Source organism: Bombyx mandarina, chromosome 02 (assembly GCF_030267445.1).
Source record: "Bombyx mandarina strain Sakado chromosome 02, ASM3026744v2".
Classification (NCBI taxonomy): domain Eukaryota; kingdom Metazoa; phylum Arthropoda; class Insecta; order Lepidoptera; family Bombycidae; genus Bombyx; species Bombyx mandarina.
In genome coordinates, this window is record NC_143209.1 from 2,023,430 (window position 1) to 2,037,996 (window position 14,567).

At 39.8% G+C, this 14,567-nt stretch overlaps 5 protein-coding genes and 1 pseudogene across 6 annotated transcripts in view; 2 read left to right on the forward strand and 4 right to left on the reverse strand.

The window, feature by feature from the left end:
- LOC149503359 (chorion class A protein L11-like) overlaps nucleotides 1-14,567 on the reverse strand; it is a 128,788-nt gene that overhangs the window by 83,655 nt on the left and 30,566 nt on the right. The gene's annotated exons all lie outside the window — the stretch shown is intronic.
- LOC114252328 (chorion class A protein L11-like) overlaps nucleotides 1-14,567 on the reverse strand; it is a 124,811-nt gene that overhangs the window by 79,666 nt on the left and 30,578 nt on the right. The gene's annotated exons all lie outside the window — the stretch shown is intronic.
- LOC114241990 (chorion class high-cysteine HCA protein 12-like) lies at nucleotides 225-1,128 on the forward strand. Its single transcript, XM_028173000.2, has 2 exons — nucleotides 225-275; nucleotides 781-1,128. The coding sequence occupies exons 1-2, from the start codon at nucleotides 225-227 to the stop codon at nucleotides 1,126-1,128; spliced, it is 399 nt and encodes a 132-aa protein (XP_028028801.2).
- On the reverse strand, nucleotides 3,223-4,291 carry LOC149503368 (chorion class B protein M1768 pseudogene; annotated as a pseudogene).
- Nucleotides 6,310-11,983, forward strand: LOC114241989 (chorion class B protein M2807-like). 2 transcript variants are annotated; one of them, XM_089734086.1, is made up of 2 exons: nucleotides 6,310-6,366; nucleotides 11,528-11,983. In XM_089734086.1, exons 1-2 carry the CDS (start codon nucleotides 6,310-6,312, stop codon nucleotides 11,981-11,983), a joined length of 513 nt encoding a protein of 170 aa, XP_089590212.1. The 2 variants fall into 2 exon arrangements, with proteins under 2 accessions (XP_089590212.1, XP_028028800.2); XM_028172999.2 differs by having other exon boundaries at nucleotides 6,310-6,360.
- On the reverse strand, nucleotides 9,769-11,334 carry LOC149503369 (uncharacterized). The gene is made up of 2 exons (XM_089734618.1): nucleotides 10,261-11,334; nucleotides 9,769-9,868 (listed from the first exon to the last, which is right to left on the reverse strand). Exons 1-2 carry the CDS (start codon nucleotides 11,188-11,190, stop codon nucleotides 9,863-9,865), a joined length of 936 nt encoding a protein of 311 aa, XP_089590744.1. The 5' UTR covers nucleotides 11,191-11,334; the 3' UTR covers nucleotides 9,769-9,862.

A 14,567-nucleotide genomic window follows, 5' to 3' on the forward strand; every position in this document is an offset into this window, starting at 1 on the left:
GACGTGACTTTGGAGATAATCTGCAGTTTTTGTCATTCGGGCGATCTAATAAGGAAACCATTACGAACACCTGTTTGATTAAAAACCAAACTATCATTGTTTTTCAACTGTTTGTCATTGAATTGTTTCTTATCTCAAGGTGAACATGATCCTTAGTTTACTATATAAGAACGAAGTCTTGAAGCTTAAAGCATTCAAGATTAAGTGCCTGAATATCCAGCATCATGTTCACCTTCGCTATTCTCCTTCTCTGCGTTCAGGGCTGCCTGATCAAAGTAAGTTTTGTTTTTTAAAAGCTTCCAAATTTAAGCAATTTTTTTTAACCTAATGTCGGTGGACCCCTTTTTGTACCTTTTCGTTGTTCCCTGATTATCTTCGTAATCAAAACTATAACGCAGGGGATTTTATGGATCTTGAGACATGAGGTCGAATTCTGATATGTTCTGTAAGTGCTCCATTCAAACCGGAGAGCAATGTTTCCTGCCCGTATCACCTCATTGTAGACCATGCTACTGCTAATAATTACGTATATTTTAATAAGCATCACACGATATTATGCCTTCACCGTGGAATCTGTTATTAAAAACGTGATGGGTAGTTATGTATGAGATACACTTTTTGTGATATACTTATGTACGTTAACATTTTGACTCCATTATTTTAGATACATTGTAACTGAGGAAGATACTTACATAAATTCTACAATTGACGAAACTGGTGGGTTATGTACAGAGGAACTAAGGTGTCACTGTTTAATTTTAATTTATGTGGTTGTTTTAGAATGCGTACGGTCAGTGCTGTGGCTGTGGATGCGGTAGTGGTTGCGGTTGCGGTTGCTATGGCGGCGAGGGCGACGGTAATGTGAACGTCTGCGGTGAACTGCCCGTGTGTGGTGAAACCTGTGTCTGTGGCCGCGTGCCCGTCTGCGGTGCTGTTTGCTTCAAGGGCCCTGCCTGTGCTAGAGGTCGTGTCTCCATTTGCGGACGTTGCGTTCCCAAATGCTGCTGCGGATGCGGCTGTGGAGGCTACGGTGGATGCGGATGCGGCTGTGGAGGTTACCGAGGATGCGGATGCGGCTGTGGAGGTTACGGAGGATGCGGATGCGGACGTAGATGCTTTTGCTGCTAAAAAACTCATCGAGTTTTTTATTATTGACAAAATCAATAAAACCCAGCTTCAGTAACAACTCTCATTGTATTTTCAATACCAAAATTGTATTTTATTTAAGTTTGAAATCATCTTCGTGTAATAAAAAAAAAAATTGAAACCGAGTTTATAATTCGTCTATTTTTATTAGATTTTTTGTATTGGTCGCATCCAGCATTGCGATTATATGGCGGTTTTGATAACGATGCTCGTGTCGGCTTAACATTCATCGTCTTCTCGCATTAAAACTGTATTTTTTTTTATTGCTTTGATGGTTGGACGAGCTCACAGCCCACCTGGTGTTAAGTGGTTACTGGAGCCCATGGACATCTACAACGTAAATGCGCCACCCACCTTGAGATATAAGTTCTAAGATCTCAGTATAGTTACAACGGCTGCCCCACCCCTCAAACCGAAACGCATTACTGCTTCACGGCAGAAATAGGCAGGGCGGTGGTACCTACCCGCACGGACTCAGAAGAGGTCCTACCACAATGTATATAATCTCAATGTTTATAATCTCAAAACTTACTAATTTTACAGGAGAGTGTTTGTAGTGGTTTAACATGTGATATTTTAATAGTAATGATCTTTGCAACGTAATTTTTTTATTTTTTACCATTTACATTATCTGTCTTTTAAAGTAAGATAAAATTGTGTATTAATTTTATTAATAGTAGTCACACAAGGTAAAAAGAAAAAGAAAAAAAAAATACATGTGTGCAATTCACACGTGGTAGAAGTGAAACCTTCCAAAATTAAAATACAATTATCCTAAACGTCTATGTAAAATTTTGTCATTAGTAAATAATTGTAAGGTAGCGCCCTCTGTGAATTGATATTTTAATTTCACGTATAATCCTAAATTAAAATTCACTACAAGAGCTTTCATACACACGTTAGTGTTAAAAAATCTCACAGATGGCGCTGTATTAAATAGTATGTATATTTATGTCTCATTCTTTGCTGGCTTCATCCTACACATTTTTGTATTTGTGTCTCTTACCTGTCGTTTTTTCCGTTGCACCCGGTTTGAAATCACAACGATTCTAAAGAAGTTTTCACTTCAAAAATAAAACTAAACTACGCTCTTTTGACAGTATTTATTAGAAAAATACTGGTGATACAAAATGATGCCGCATATTAACAAAATTTTGAATATTTTTGGAAATTGTACACTTTTAATCCGAAAAGACGACATGTAAAATGGGCAAAACCGAGTCGAGTCTTTTCTAAAGGTTTATACAGACGCCAAAGCGTATTTAACAACTATAGTAATAGCTTATCAAAGGAAAGTCGAAACCTGGGGTCAAGTCGTCGTGGCCTAAAGGATAAGATGTCCGATACGTTGGTATGTAGCGATGCAACGGTGTTCGAATCCTAAGGCAGGTACCAATTTTTTTAATGAAATACGTACTCAACAAATGTTCGCGATTGATTTCCACGGTGAAGGAATAACATCGTGTAATAAAAATGAAACCCGCAAAATTATAATTTGCGTAATTACTGGTGGTAGGACCTCTTGTGAGTCCGCACGGGTAGGTACCACCACCCTGCCTATTTCTGCCGTGAAGCAGTAATGCGTTTCGGTTTGAAGGGTGGGGCAGCCGTTGTAACTATAATTGAGACCTTAGAACTTATATCTCAAGGTGGGTGGCGCATTTACGTTGTAGATGTCTATGGGCTCCAGTAACCACTTAACAGCAGGTGGGCTGTGAGCTCGTCCACCCATGTAAGCAATAAAAAAAAAACCTGATTTTTCATCTGTTATTTAAATGATCGGAAGAAGATTTTGCTTTTTTATAGTTAAAAAAAGTACCTATTCGCTGGTAGCCTAAGGGACTATCCCAGCTACGAGCAGACATGTGTAGCTTCCAGAATCTAACACCGGGTCATAATCGCGACCCACTGAAAAGATCCGACGAGCAGCCCAGTAGGTTAAAAAATCATTTAGCAGAATACTTAATTCGTTTTAAACTTACAAAAATCCATTCATAAATCACAAGCCACAAGCTATTGACGTATTTTACTTTATTGGAACAAAAATTACTTTATTTCCATACAATCTTAATTCGGTTAGTAAAAGCCAGCGTAACCACATTCACATCCAACGCTGTTTCCATAACCAAGTCCATAGCGGATTGCGTAACCGAGTCCAGTGGGGTAGTCAAGCCCTCCTTCAGCAGTGATACCGACTGCACCATCGCCACAGCCGTAGTTGATATCGCCATGTCCAGTAGTAGGGCATTCGCCAGCGACATCAGCAGTGCCAAGGAAAGGAATGTTGCCGCAGACATTCACAGAACCCTTGTATTCGTTCTCGGAAGCTACACCAAGACCAGTAGGCGCAGCAGAGGAGGTAACGACAAAGACACCACCTCCGCGGGAAGCTGCAAGGGCCCCGGCAGCATTGATGTCGCAGCCACCAGCGAAACCGAGATCATTATAGCCTCGACCACGGTAACTCAGGCCACCGCATCCACAACCAGCACCAACACCGACACGGCCGATGTACTGGCACACTGCGAACTGTATAAGAAGTATTTTCATTAATATATTTATTTTTTATTGCTTAGATTGGTGAACGAGCTCCACAGCCGACCTGGTGTTAAGTGGTTACTGGATCTCATAGACATTTACAACGTAAATGCCGCCACCCACCTTGAGTTCTAAAATCTCAGTATAGTTACAACGGCTGCCTCACCCTTCAAATCGAAACGCATTACTGCTTCACGGCCGAAATAGGCGGGGTAGTGGTACCTACCCTTGCGGACTCACAAGACGTCCTACCACCAGTAATTAAGCAAATTATAATTTTGCGAGTTGTGATTTTTATTACAGGACGTTATTACTTCACCGTGGAAGTCAATCTTGAACACTTGATGAGTACGTAACTACTTCATTAGAAAAGTTGGTACCCGCCTGCGGGATTCGAACACCGGTGCATCGCTAGATACGAATGCACGGGACATCTTATCCTTTAGGCCGTGACGACTTCAAATTAATATTATATACTTCAATAATTAGAACTTTACTGAATTAAGTCTTACAGTTATATACTTTAACCACAAGATTATATGTAAACCGCGCTTACCTGAGTTACCAGGATGGCGGTGGACACAGACAGGATATTTTTTGCGGCCATCATATATGTTTTTGGTACTGTGGCGTTTAAGAGCGCATCCTTTTATGATGCGTAAGCCGGAACGCACGAGAGGTGGAAAAAAGAATATAGTCTGTGACGCGGGACCTTTTTACCGCCGAAAATTTAAAAACGTAAAAATAATTTATAATGTGTTTAATAACTAATATAATATAATAACTTAGAATTGTTTATGCTGCTACAACAATAAAATTTCTATTGTTTCAACTGTGGTGTTAATTACATATAACACGACTTTACGGCGAAATGAAGAAGGGACTGTATATGAATTCCCCTCAGTACTATACCAAAACGACTTCCAATTATCAACTTAGATTCTGTTTTTATACTATTCGCAGCAAATGCATTATCTATCTTACGTGACTCTCTAGTAAACGGTTTTTCTTCAAACGCTGTTTCAATCACTTTAAGGGTATTAACTTCTTCTGATGCAACCGCACGAGCTCTAATTATGCATAAATATAAGTACTTAATAATAATGTTATATGCAAGCTTAATTATTACTAATATCCGATGCAAAACACATAGTTTCGCTCGTCGTATAGGTCACGTAATAAGGTTTGGTAATAATCTATTTGTTTGTTAATCACTATTGCACAAAATAGTTCAAATAGCAAACTGAAATGAAGATGCGACAGAACCTAACCAAGATTGGGCAACCAAGATAAGATGACAAGTTAAGTAGGAAGTGCATTTTTCCTATTCTACCAAATATCCAAACTAAGCCACTGGGCCTCTCAGTCGGTGGGTAATCTGAATTGGAAATATGTTGCCGACTCCTACCCCCAGGATACTTTTCTGGGACAGAACCAGCATAGGTCATGGAATGCAGCCCGTCACAATTATACATATGACAAATGCAGAGCAGTAGCGTTCGACCATCGAAGACCATCGAGAAATCCCGGGAATTCAACAAGCCGACGTATGGTAATGGCCAAAACTTTGGGAAACCTTCTCGGCCATTGGTACCCCAAAGCACTTAATTCATCTGACGAAGCGATTCTATGAAGAAGGAATAGCTTCTCTTAGAACAGAGGCCATATTATCGCTTTACTTCCACTCTAGCGCAGGAGTTCGCCAAGGGTGTATCATATCAGCAGAGCATCATTGAGGGTACAAGACAGCGTGGTAGACTACCTTTACTATGGACCGATCACATAAAAGCAGCTCTAAGCGGTCCCGGCAATGAGTGCATAAAAAAAGGCCGCGGTACGCGAGGAATGGTAAAACATCGTTGGGCCCACGGTCTCGCAGTCGCGAACCAGTCCCACATACCCAGCGCGCCCACTAGGCGCGGGGACCTCGTAGGAGGTTCGGCCCTCGGCCCGAAAAAAAACCAAAAAAACGCGAGGAATAGTGACGTCTTGTGAAGCGCACCACCACCCGAACTAATGACTGCCACGACTCTGCCAAGAGTAAAAAGTAAAAAGAAGTAGAGCAGCTCACTAAATTGGCTTCTTGTGTCTTCCTCGCCAACTACCTGATCGGATAGACGGGACCCGAGGCGAAGCAGATAATGATAGATAATTCCACTCTTCGATATACGCGAGGCGAAGACTCAGGCCCCATCGCCTCTGCAAGATAGAATAATATTGGTGAGGGTTCCTCTAGTCTGAAATTCTGATTCTAATTGAAGCTTTCATAGAAAAGAAGAGATCGAATGGCTCACGCTAATAGCATTTGTAAAAGGTAATATTGCATATATACAAGTTTAGAGTATTCAGATCAACTGTCGACCAATAAAAAACACCTGCTCGGCGTAAGACTACACGGATGTTGATCATCCTAAGATTGAAAGTTGTCGCAACGCTTAGAACTTTAATAAAAATCCCTAACTTAGTTTATGTAACCGATACCGTAGTTACTTAATTAAGTAAATGCTTAAGTAAATAGTTTCTAGTTTGTCACGTAATTAAAATAGTGTTTGGCAACAAAACCATGTATATAAAAACAGAAATTAGGTAGTTGGAAGACATTCAATTATACCTCAGTAAAACAACATGGCAGCTAAAATTATTCTGTTCTTGTCTGTGTCTGCTCTTGTGACTCAGGTGAGTGTACTTCTTTCAATATATATTAAGATTTTTTTAATTACTTATATGACGAGCTCATGATCCTATATCCACTTTTCAGCTTTATAATATATACTAGCTTTTGCCTGCGACTTCGTCCGCATGGAATAGTTCACAAATAATGCTTTATTTTAGAACAAATTTTGGTTAGCATAAAAAACGTTATAGTGAGCCAACCTTAACATATAGACATATGCTGTCGCGGACTTTTTTTTGTTCTTTTAAAGGGGATAAATTCTGTCACACAATATTTGAGCGAAACTTTAACCGTTTCTGCAGCGCACGCAGCTGAAGCTCTCAAAAGAGAAAAAAGAACCCGATTTTGAAACATTCTTTACTGGTGCTCCGCTTGTATTGGTCTTAACGTGATGTTATTAGTAAATAATAGACACGTACGTTGCATTCACCGTTTATTGACACACTGAAGTGAATACTTACTTACAAACATAACACCTCCACCCTTCTTTACTACACATTATAAGCACAATTAATATTTATATATATATATATATATATATATATATATATATATCTTAACTAAGCGTACATAACAAACTAAAGTAAAAAAAAACAAAGAGAGGTTATAACTATATACTTAATCTATTTCCTCGAATCCATATCTAACTGGTGGCTTGCGTATTCTTACAGGACGTTCACGTTTGGGTGTCACATTTTCATTGATACTCTTACCACCAGTACTACATGCTCCCTTGTCTATCTTCACAGCGGGTCTCATAGGGCTGCCACGAATAGGCGATACAGCATCCTGTGCCGGTGCGCTATTTTTTGGTGGTGAACTACTTCTTCCCCGAATCGTTGACCACCGCCACTGTTTCCTCGCCACTTGTCATGGGAAATGATAGCGACTTACGTGATTGTGTTCTTAAGTCAAAATTTTGCGCGATCAGTTCGGGACTTATATTTTTACGAATCGACGCAAAGGTATCAACTTTATCAATATTTTTGGTAACCCTTAATTTTAGCTGATCGACGTGCCTATGATTCTCGGTTCCAAAACTAGATCGTACACAGTAATCACGACTACCTAATTGCTTGAGGATCGTCCCAGGTACCCATTTATCCAGACCTCGATAATCCCGATACCACACCTTACTGCCCGGCTCGAGTTGTCGCTGCACACCCCCTGCGTTTTGCTCGCTCCGCTCTTGTTGCGCGATAACTCGAGATTGCCTTTCTGGTTTTAAATTATCTAATCTCATACGGAGACTTCGACTCTGTAATATATTGGCTGGACTATCGCCGGTAGTTGCATGTTCTGTATTTCTGTAGGCTAATAAAAATCTACACAGAGCTGTATCTACGTTTAAATTCTGTTTTAATGCCTTTTTAATCACACGTTTACAAATTTTAACTGCATTTTCAGCGGCCCCATAGAGGCGGGATGATAGGGAGCTGAATAAATATGTTTTATGCCATTATGAATCAGAAACTTCTGAAAATCAGAGCTCGAGAAAGGCGGTCCATTGTCACTGACCGTTTGCTTTGGCAGGCCGAATTTTGACCACAAGTCCCGCAGTACCGATATAACCGCTTGTGCCGTTGTCCTCTGCATTTTAATTGCCTCTATCCATTTGGAGCATGAATCCACTACAACTAGATAAGTTACTCCACCTATGGGGCCTAAGAAGTCTAAGTGTAACCTGGATCAGGGGCGTGAGGGCCAGGGCCACGAGCGGGGCGCGTGTGTAGAAGGTGCGACTGCGACGGCAGCACAGACGGTGCAAGCGCGACATTCCGTCTCGAGCGCTTCGTCGATTCCCGGCCACCAAACGTAACTACGTGCTAGCGATTTTGTTTTCACTATGCCCATATGCGGATCATGAAGCTCCGTTATTATTTTGTTTCTGCATGAAGAGGGTATAACCACACGATGACCCCACATTATACATCCTAATTCAATATAAAGTTCGTTTTTCCTATTATAATATGGTTTTAATTCATTAATTTCTATGTCTAAGGGCCATCCGTCCCTTATATAACTTAACACGCGACTTAAGATTGGATCACTACTAGTTTGTTTTTTAAGAACATTATAATCTATTAACAGAGCTTCTGTTGAGAAGTGTAAGTAGGTTTGCTCGGGTAAGTCTGTTTCCTCGGAAGCTACATCGTTTTTTTGAGACTCGATTAACCGTGAAAGTGCATCGGTTACATTTTTATCTGTCCTAACGTATTCGATTTCAAAGTCATATGCTGATAGTTTGATGGCCCAGCGCTGCAAGCGGCTAGCTGCCGCGCTCGGGATACCTATGTTAGGCCCGAAAATGCTCACCAGAGGTTTGTGGTCGGTCCGTAGTATGAACTTTCTCCCATATAAGTATTGATGGAATTTTTCCACCGCGAAAACAATCGCCAATGCTTCCTTATGAATCTGACTGTAGTGTAATTCATGAGTAGTGAGTGCGCGTGAAGCGTATGCCACGACGCGCTCCTCACATCCTGGCCCGCGCTGCGCCAACACGGCACCCAGACCACGCGCGCTCGCATCCACAGTCAACACCGACTCCAAAGACATATCAAAATGTGCGAGTGCTTTTGTACTACACAAAAACTTTTTAACATTCAGGAAAGCAGCATTCTGTTCATTTCCCCACATTGCTTACCTTTTTTTAAAAGGGTATATAAAGGTGATAAATGTGCACTCAAATCTTGTATGAACTTCGAATAGAAGTTTACCATACCGATGAAAGATTTTAATTCTGTCACGTTATTTGGGTGTGGCATTGTTGCTATTGATTTGACTTTCTCTGGGTCTACACGAACCCCATTTTGATCTATTATGAACCCTAAATACCTCACTTCTGTTACCATGAACTCGCACTTACTCCTTTTAATTTTTAAGCCATACCTTTCTAATATATCTAATACTTCTTTTATAGACTTTAAATGACTGTCTAGGTCCTGATTTCTAATCAATATGTCATCATAGAAAACTACTACATTTGGGACATTTTTAAACATATTTACCATTAGTTTTTGAAAAATGCCTGGGCTCGAAGCTAACCCGTAGACGAGGCGGGAATATTTAAATAATCCTCTATGTGTATTGATAACCGTGTACTCGTTAGAACGTTCTGATAAGACTATTTGATTATAAGCTTGAGATAAATCAAGCTTAGTAAAAAAATTATTTCCGCTGAGATTACTGAATAAGTCCTCCATTTTTGGAACCGGAAATCTGTCGATTGCTAATACTTTGTTAAGGGTTACCTTATAGTCCGCACATATTCTCAGACCGCCGTCCGCTTTGCGTACTACGACAAGTGGCGTGGCCCAGTCGGAGTGGTCCACCGGTTTGATGACGCCGGCGGCCAGCATCGCGTCGAGCTCGGCATCGACGCGCTCGCGCAGCGCATACGGCAGGGGTCGCGCGCGGCAGTAGATAGGCACCGCATCCGGCCGCACGATTAACTCTGCTGTGCGCCCCGTATATTTACCCAATGTGCCGTCGAACAAGGATTTATGTCTAGAAACAATTTCATTAATTAATTTATTATAGTCTCGTGCGTGTTCGGTTACAAAGTTACTGTGTTGTATTTTAAAATTCGTAGGTTTTGATATTTTTATAGGAATATTCAATTCAGCTAACCATTGTCGGCCCAATAGATTAGTCGTTCCTTTGTCTATGACATACAAGTCTAACATTTTTGAAACACCTTGGTACTTCACTATAGTGCTTATAAACCCTAAAGGCCGAATGATTGAGCCATCGTAAAATTTTAAATTTAATAAGCATGCCTGTAACTTCTCCTTAGAAAAATATTTATCATAAACATTCTTGCTAATACAAGATAACGCCGATCCAGTATCGACCTCCATCTTGAGCAAGCAATTTTGGACTTTAACTTTAATACACACCGGTTTATAATTACTCAATGTCATTTGGTACATAGGCTCATTTTCTTCTCCACACCCGTCCTGTTCATTATTGAAGTTGTTGTATGTGTCATCGTTGTTTTGATCGTATAATAAGTGCAAAGGAGCCCGCTCTCGGCCTCCTCGTCCCGCACCGCGCTGCCCGCGCCACGATCGCCTGTTGCCGCCTGCACCCCGGTTCCCCCGGCGCCCGGTGCGTGGTGAACCCCCGGCTGCCTCCGCCTGGTTCTTAAGCCCTTTTTTGGGGCACATTCTTCGTAGATGGCCGGTTTCATGACATGAACTGCACACGTAGTCTTTGTATATGCAATCCTTTGCTTGGTTTCTCCTGTCTCCGCATCTTGAACATTCATTGAAGTTAATTTTGTTAATCTCCTCAATTGGCGTACGTTCCACTGCAATCGCATCCCTCTCCGCAGCTTCTAATGACAAAGCTAACGTAACTGCACGCTTATATTCTAATTTCTCCTCGGCAAATAACCTTTGCCGTATGATTTCGCTCTTTAATCCACAAACCATTTGATCACGCAGATTTTCATCCAGCGAGGAGCCGAACTCACGATTTTTTGATAATTTTTTTAATTCTGTGACGTAGTCAGCTATTGACTCATTCAGCTGCCGACGTTGTCGAAACTTGTATCTTTCCGCCAAGATTGAGGGCTTCGGTTGCAAGTGAGCTGCCAACATCGCCACGGCATTAGCATATGTTAACTGTGACGGCTTCGAAGGGCTGGCTAATGTCGATAATAAATCGTACGCTTCCTCACCCATAACGGAAATTAATGTGGGTAATTTTAAATCGTCAGTCACTTTATTCACCAAAAAGTACATTTCCAATCTCTCAACATATGAGGACCAGTTTCCACTGTTTACCGCGAATTCTTTCAACTGTCCGACCGACATTATGTTCATATAATTTTAATTAGTCCAAACAAGAAACAAACAAGCCACAAATTGATTTTTTTTTCCGCGTTCGCCACTAGTAAATAATAGACACGTACGTTGCATTCACCGTTTATTGACACACTGAAGTGAATACTTACTTACAAACATAACAGTTATCTAGCTTATAGCCTTCCTCAATAAATGGGCTATCTAACAGCTGGCTCACTATAACGTTTTTTATGCTAGCCAAATTTGTTCTAAAATAAAGCATTATTTGTGAACTATTCCACGCGGACGAAGTCGCGAGCAAAAGCTAGTAAATAAATAAAAGTGATTTTTGTAAACTAAAATACTTCTCATTTAGTCCACAGTTGGCCAGTACATCGGCCGCGTGAACAATGGTTGTGGATGCGGGAGTCTCAACTACCGTGGCTTCGGTTACACCGCTGGCTGTGACCTCAACGCTGCTGGTGCTCTTGCAGCCTCCCATGGAGGAGGGTTATTCGTCGTCACCTCCTCTGCCGCGCCTACTGGTCTCGGTATAGCTTCCGAGAACAGATACGAAGGCGCTGTCGATGTGTGCGGCAACATTCCATTCCTGGGCACCGCTGATGTCGCAGGCGAGTTCCCCACTGCGGGCATTGGTGAGATCAACTACAGGTGCGGCGATGGAGCAGTCGCCATTACCGCTGAAGGTGGTCTCGGCTACTCTGGAGGACTTGACTACACTGGTGGACTCGGCTACGCTAGTGGACTTGGCTGCGGCTTAGGCTATGGAGAATACGTTGGATGCAGTTGTGGTTGCGGTGACATCTACTAGAATGGATATTGTTATATTAATCTTGTACAAGTATGTACATTCAGGTTGTAATTTTTACAAGAAGTAAATTTTATTTTTCCGAATAAACTCTGGTATACTTTAACTGTAGAAATTATTTCTGACTAATTCCCATGTTGCTTCTGCTCAGGAGTGGTAAACCTTATTTATTTTTTTATTGCTTAGATGGATGGACGATCTAAGAGCCCACCTGATGTTAAGTGGTTACTGGAGCCCATAGACATCTACAACGTAAATGCGCCACCCACCTCGAGATATAAGTTCTAAGGTCTCAGTATAGTTACAACGGTTACCCCGCCCTTCGAACCGAAAAGCATTACTGTTTCACGGCGGAAATAAGCGGGGTGGTGGTACCTACCCGTGCGGACTCACAAGAGGTCCTACCACCAGTGATATTTAAGGATTGATTAAGGAATTTAAGGATTGACCAGATATTTAAGGATATAAAAAAATTACATGTTTAAATTAACTTATACAAATTTTAGACAAGTAGCAACATCGCTACAGTATTTTAGCTATAAATTTAGCAAAAAAAAAAAACCTTCTTCTAATGAGCAGGATAAAAATATGACATGTTTTAAGACTTTGGAATCTGTTTCCAATGTAAATTAATTAGTAAGACAAAGGAGTCACACTCTTGCAATTACAAAACCATTAATACAACAACTAGACTATACCCATCAAAAGACGTTAAGGTTTCAATTATTAACATATTCAATTTGGTGCATCCAAATTTACAAGGGGTGATGGGTAAAGAGCTAGAAATTGAAATGTTTTTAAATATACATGATATTAATGTATTCTGTGTCACTGAGCACTGGTTTAGAAACTATGAATTATTGTTTAATTTTAATGATCACCAGTTGTCAAGTTCCTCCTGCAGAGAGAACGCTATTCGTGGTGGCTCACTGATTCTCGTTAGTAAATGTTTGAAATGTAAGGAACGAAAGGATGTATTGGCCCTCTCTGTTGAGAGAATTATTGAAATTTCCTGTGTTGAGCTTGAGCACCTCATTTTCTGCGTCTACAGAGACCTCCTGATGCGTTATATAATTCTTTTGAAAATATTTTGGAATATGTATTGCTAAAGCTTTCCGTCTCTAATAAACAAATTTTTATATGTGGTGATTTTAATATTAATCTTTTAGAAAACACAAATACCACTATTAGATTCAGAACATTGCTTAAGTCATATAACCTCTCAAACTTATTTTTAGAGCCTACTAGGACAACGACCACATCGGCAACATGTTTAGATAACATATTTACAAATGTATCACCGATTAACAAAAAAAATATTAATCAGTTAACATCAGACCATAGTGGACAATTTGTGTCTTTTGAATCTAATATGAATTCTAAAGATAAAAAAACTCTTGTGATTGTTCCTAGTAATAAAAAACGAATTGAGAAGCTTAGAAATAATATTATCCAAGAACATTAAGATATTATTTATAACAAAAAACCAAATTTGTTATACCAGAATATATTTGAGAGAATTAATTTGGTCTTTACTGATGTACCTATATTTATTCCTAAAACTGTAACATTAAAAAACAAAACAGTGTTCAGCGAGTTGGCCACCAACGGAGTGTACAAAAGTAGAAAAAAGTTGTATGATCTTTACTCTGAAAAAGTTTATAATAATGATGAAACATTTCATCAATATGTCAGGAACTATTCAAAACTATTTAGAAAAGTTTGTTTAGCCGCAAAATCTTTACATTTAAGTGATTTAATAAAAAATGCCCCTGACAAGATAAAGATGACTTTGAACATCATTGGTAGAGAAAGTGGAAAAGTCAGAAATAGCCACCAAGAATTCTCATTAAATATAGATGATAATTGGTAACTGGTCGTGAAGATGCGGCTAATGCTTTTGGAAAGTTTTTCTCTGACATTCCAGTTTCAACTACTACTTCTCTAAATTCATCCCCCACAGCAGCTAAAATATTATTGCATAACCATGTCAACAAATGTAATGAAATTTTCAAATTTAAGAAAATTAATTCAAGCAATATAATAAAAAGTTTTAATAGCCTTAACGTAAAAAATACAGCTGACTTGTGGGGAATATCAGTAAAGGTTTTGAAGTCTGTAATAGACATTATTGCTCCTCATCTTGTTAGTATTTTTAATGACTGTATTAGGTGTGGTGTATTTCCTGACTTAATGAAACATAGTAAAGTGATTCCTCTTTTTAAATCTGGTAGTACTGATGACCCCTCTAGCTATAGAGTTATTTTAGTAAGTACTTTCAGTACAAATCGGACCAGTAGTTCCTGAGATTAGCGCGTTCAATCAAACAAACAAACAAACCCTTCAGTTTTATAATATTAGTATAGATTACAAATTTACAATTTTTGTGAGTTTCATGTTTATGACGCGATCTAATTTCTTTACAGTAGAAGTCGTTTGTGAACTCATGTTAAGTATTTCTGCATGTAAATACATATTAGCTGCATCCGAAGTTTAAAAGCCGCCATTATCGCTTTGCTGGATGTAACCAAGACAACAGATCCAATGAAAATAGACGAAACATAACTCGCTTTTGTTGAAAACTGAA

Coding starts and splice junctions, on each gene's coding strand:
- LOC149503369 (XM_089734618.1), bottom strand. CDS start 11,190: ATGAACATAATGTCGGTCGGACAGTTGAAAGAATTCGCGGTAAACAGT.
- LOC114241989 (XM_089734086.1), top strand. CDS start 6,310: ATGGCAGCTAAAATTATTCTGTTCTTGTCTGTGTCTGCTCTTGTGACT. Junction 6,367..11,527: donor CTCTTGTGACTCAGGTGAGT/GTACTTCTTTCA, acceptor CTTCTCATTTAG/TCCACAGTTGGCCAGTACAT.
- LOC114241990 (XM_028173000.2), top strand. CDS start 225: ATGTTCACCTTCGCTATTCTCCTTCTCTGCGTTCAGGGCTGCCTGATC. Junction 276..780: donor TTCAGGGCTGCCTGATCAAA/GTAAGTTTTGTT, acceptor TGGTTGTTTTAG/AATGCGTACGGTCAGTGCTG.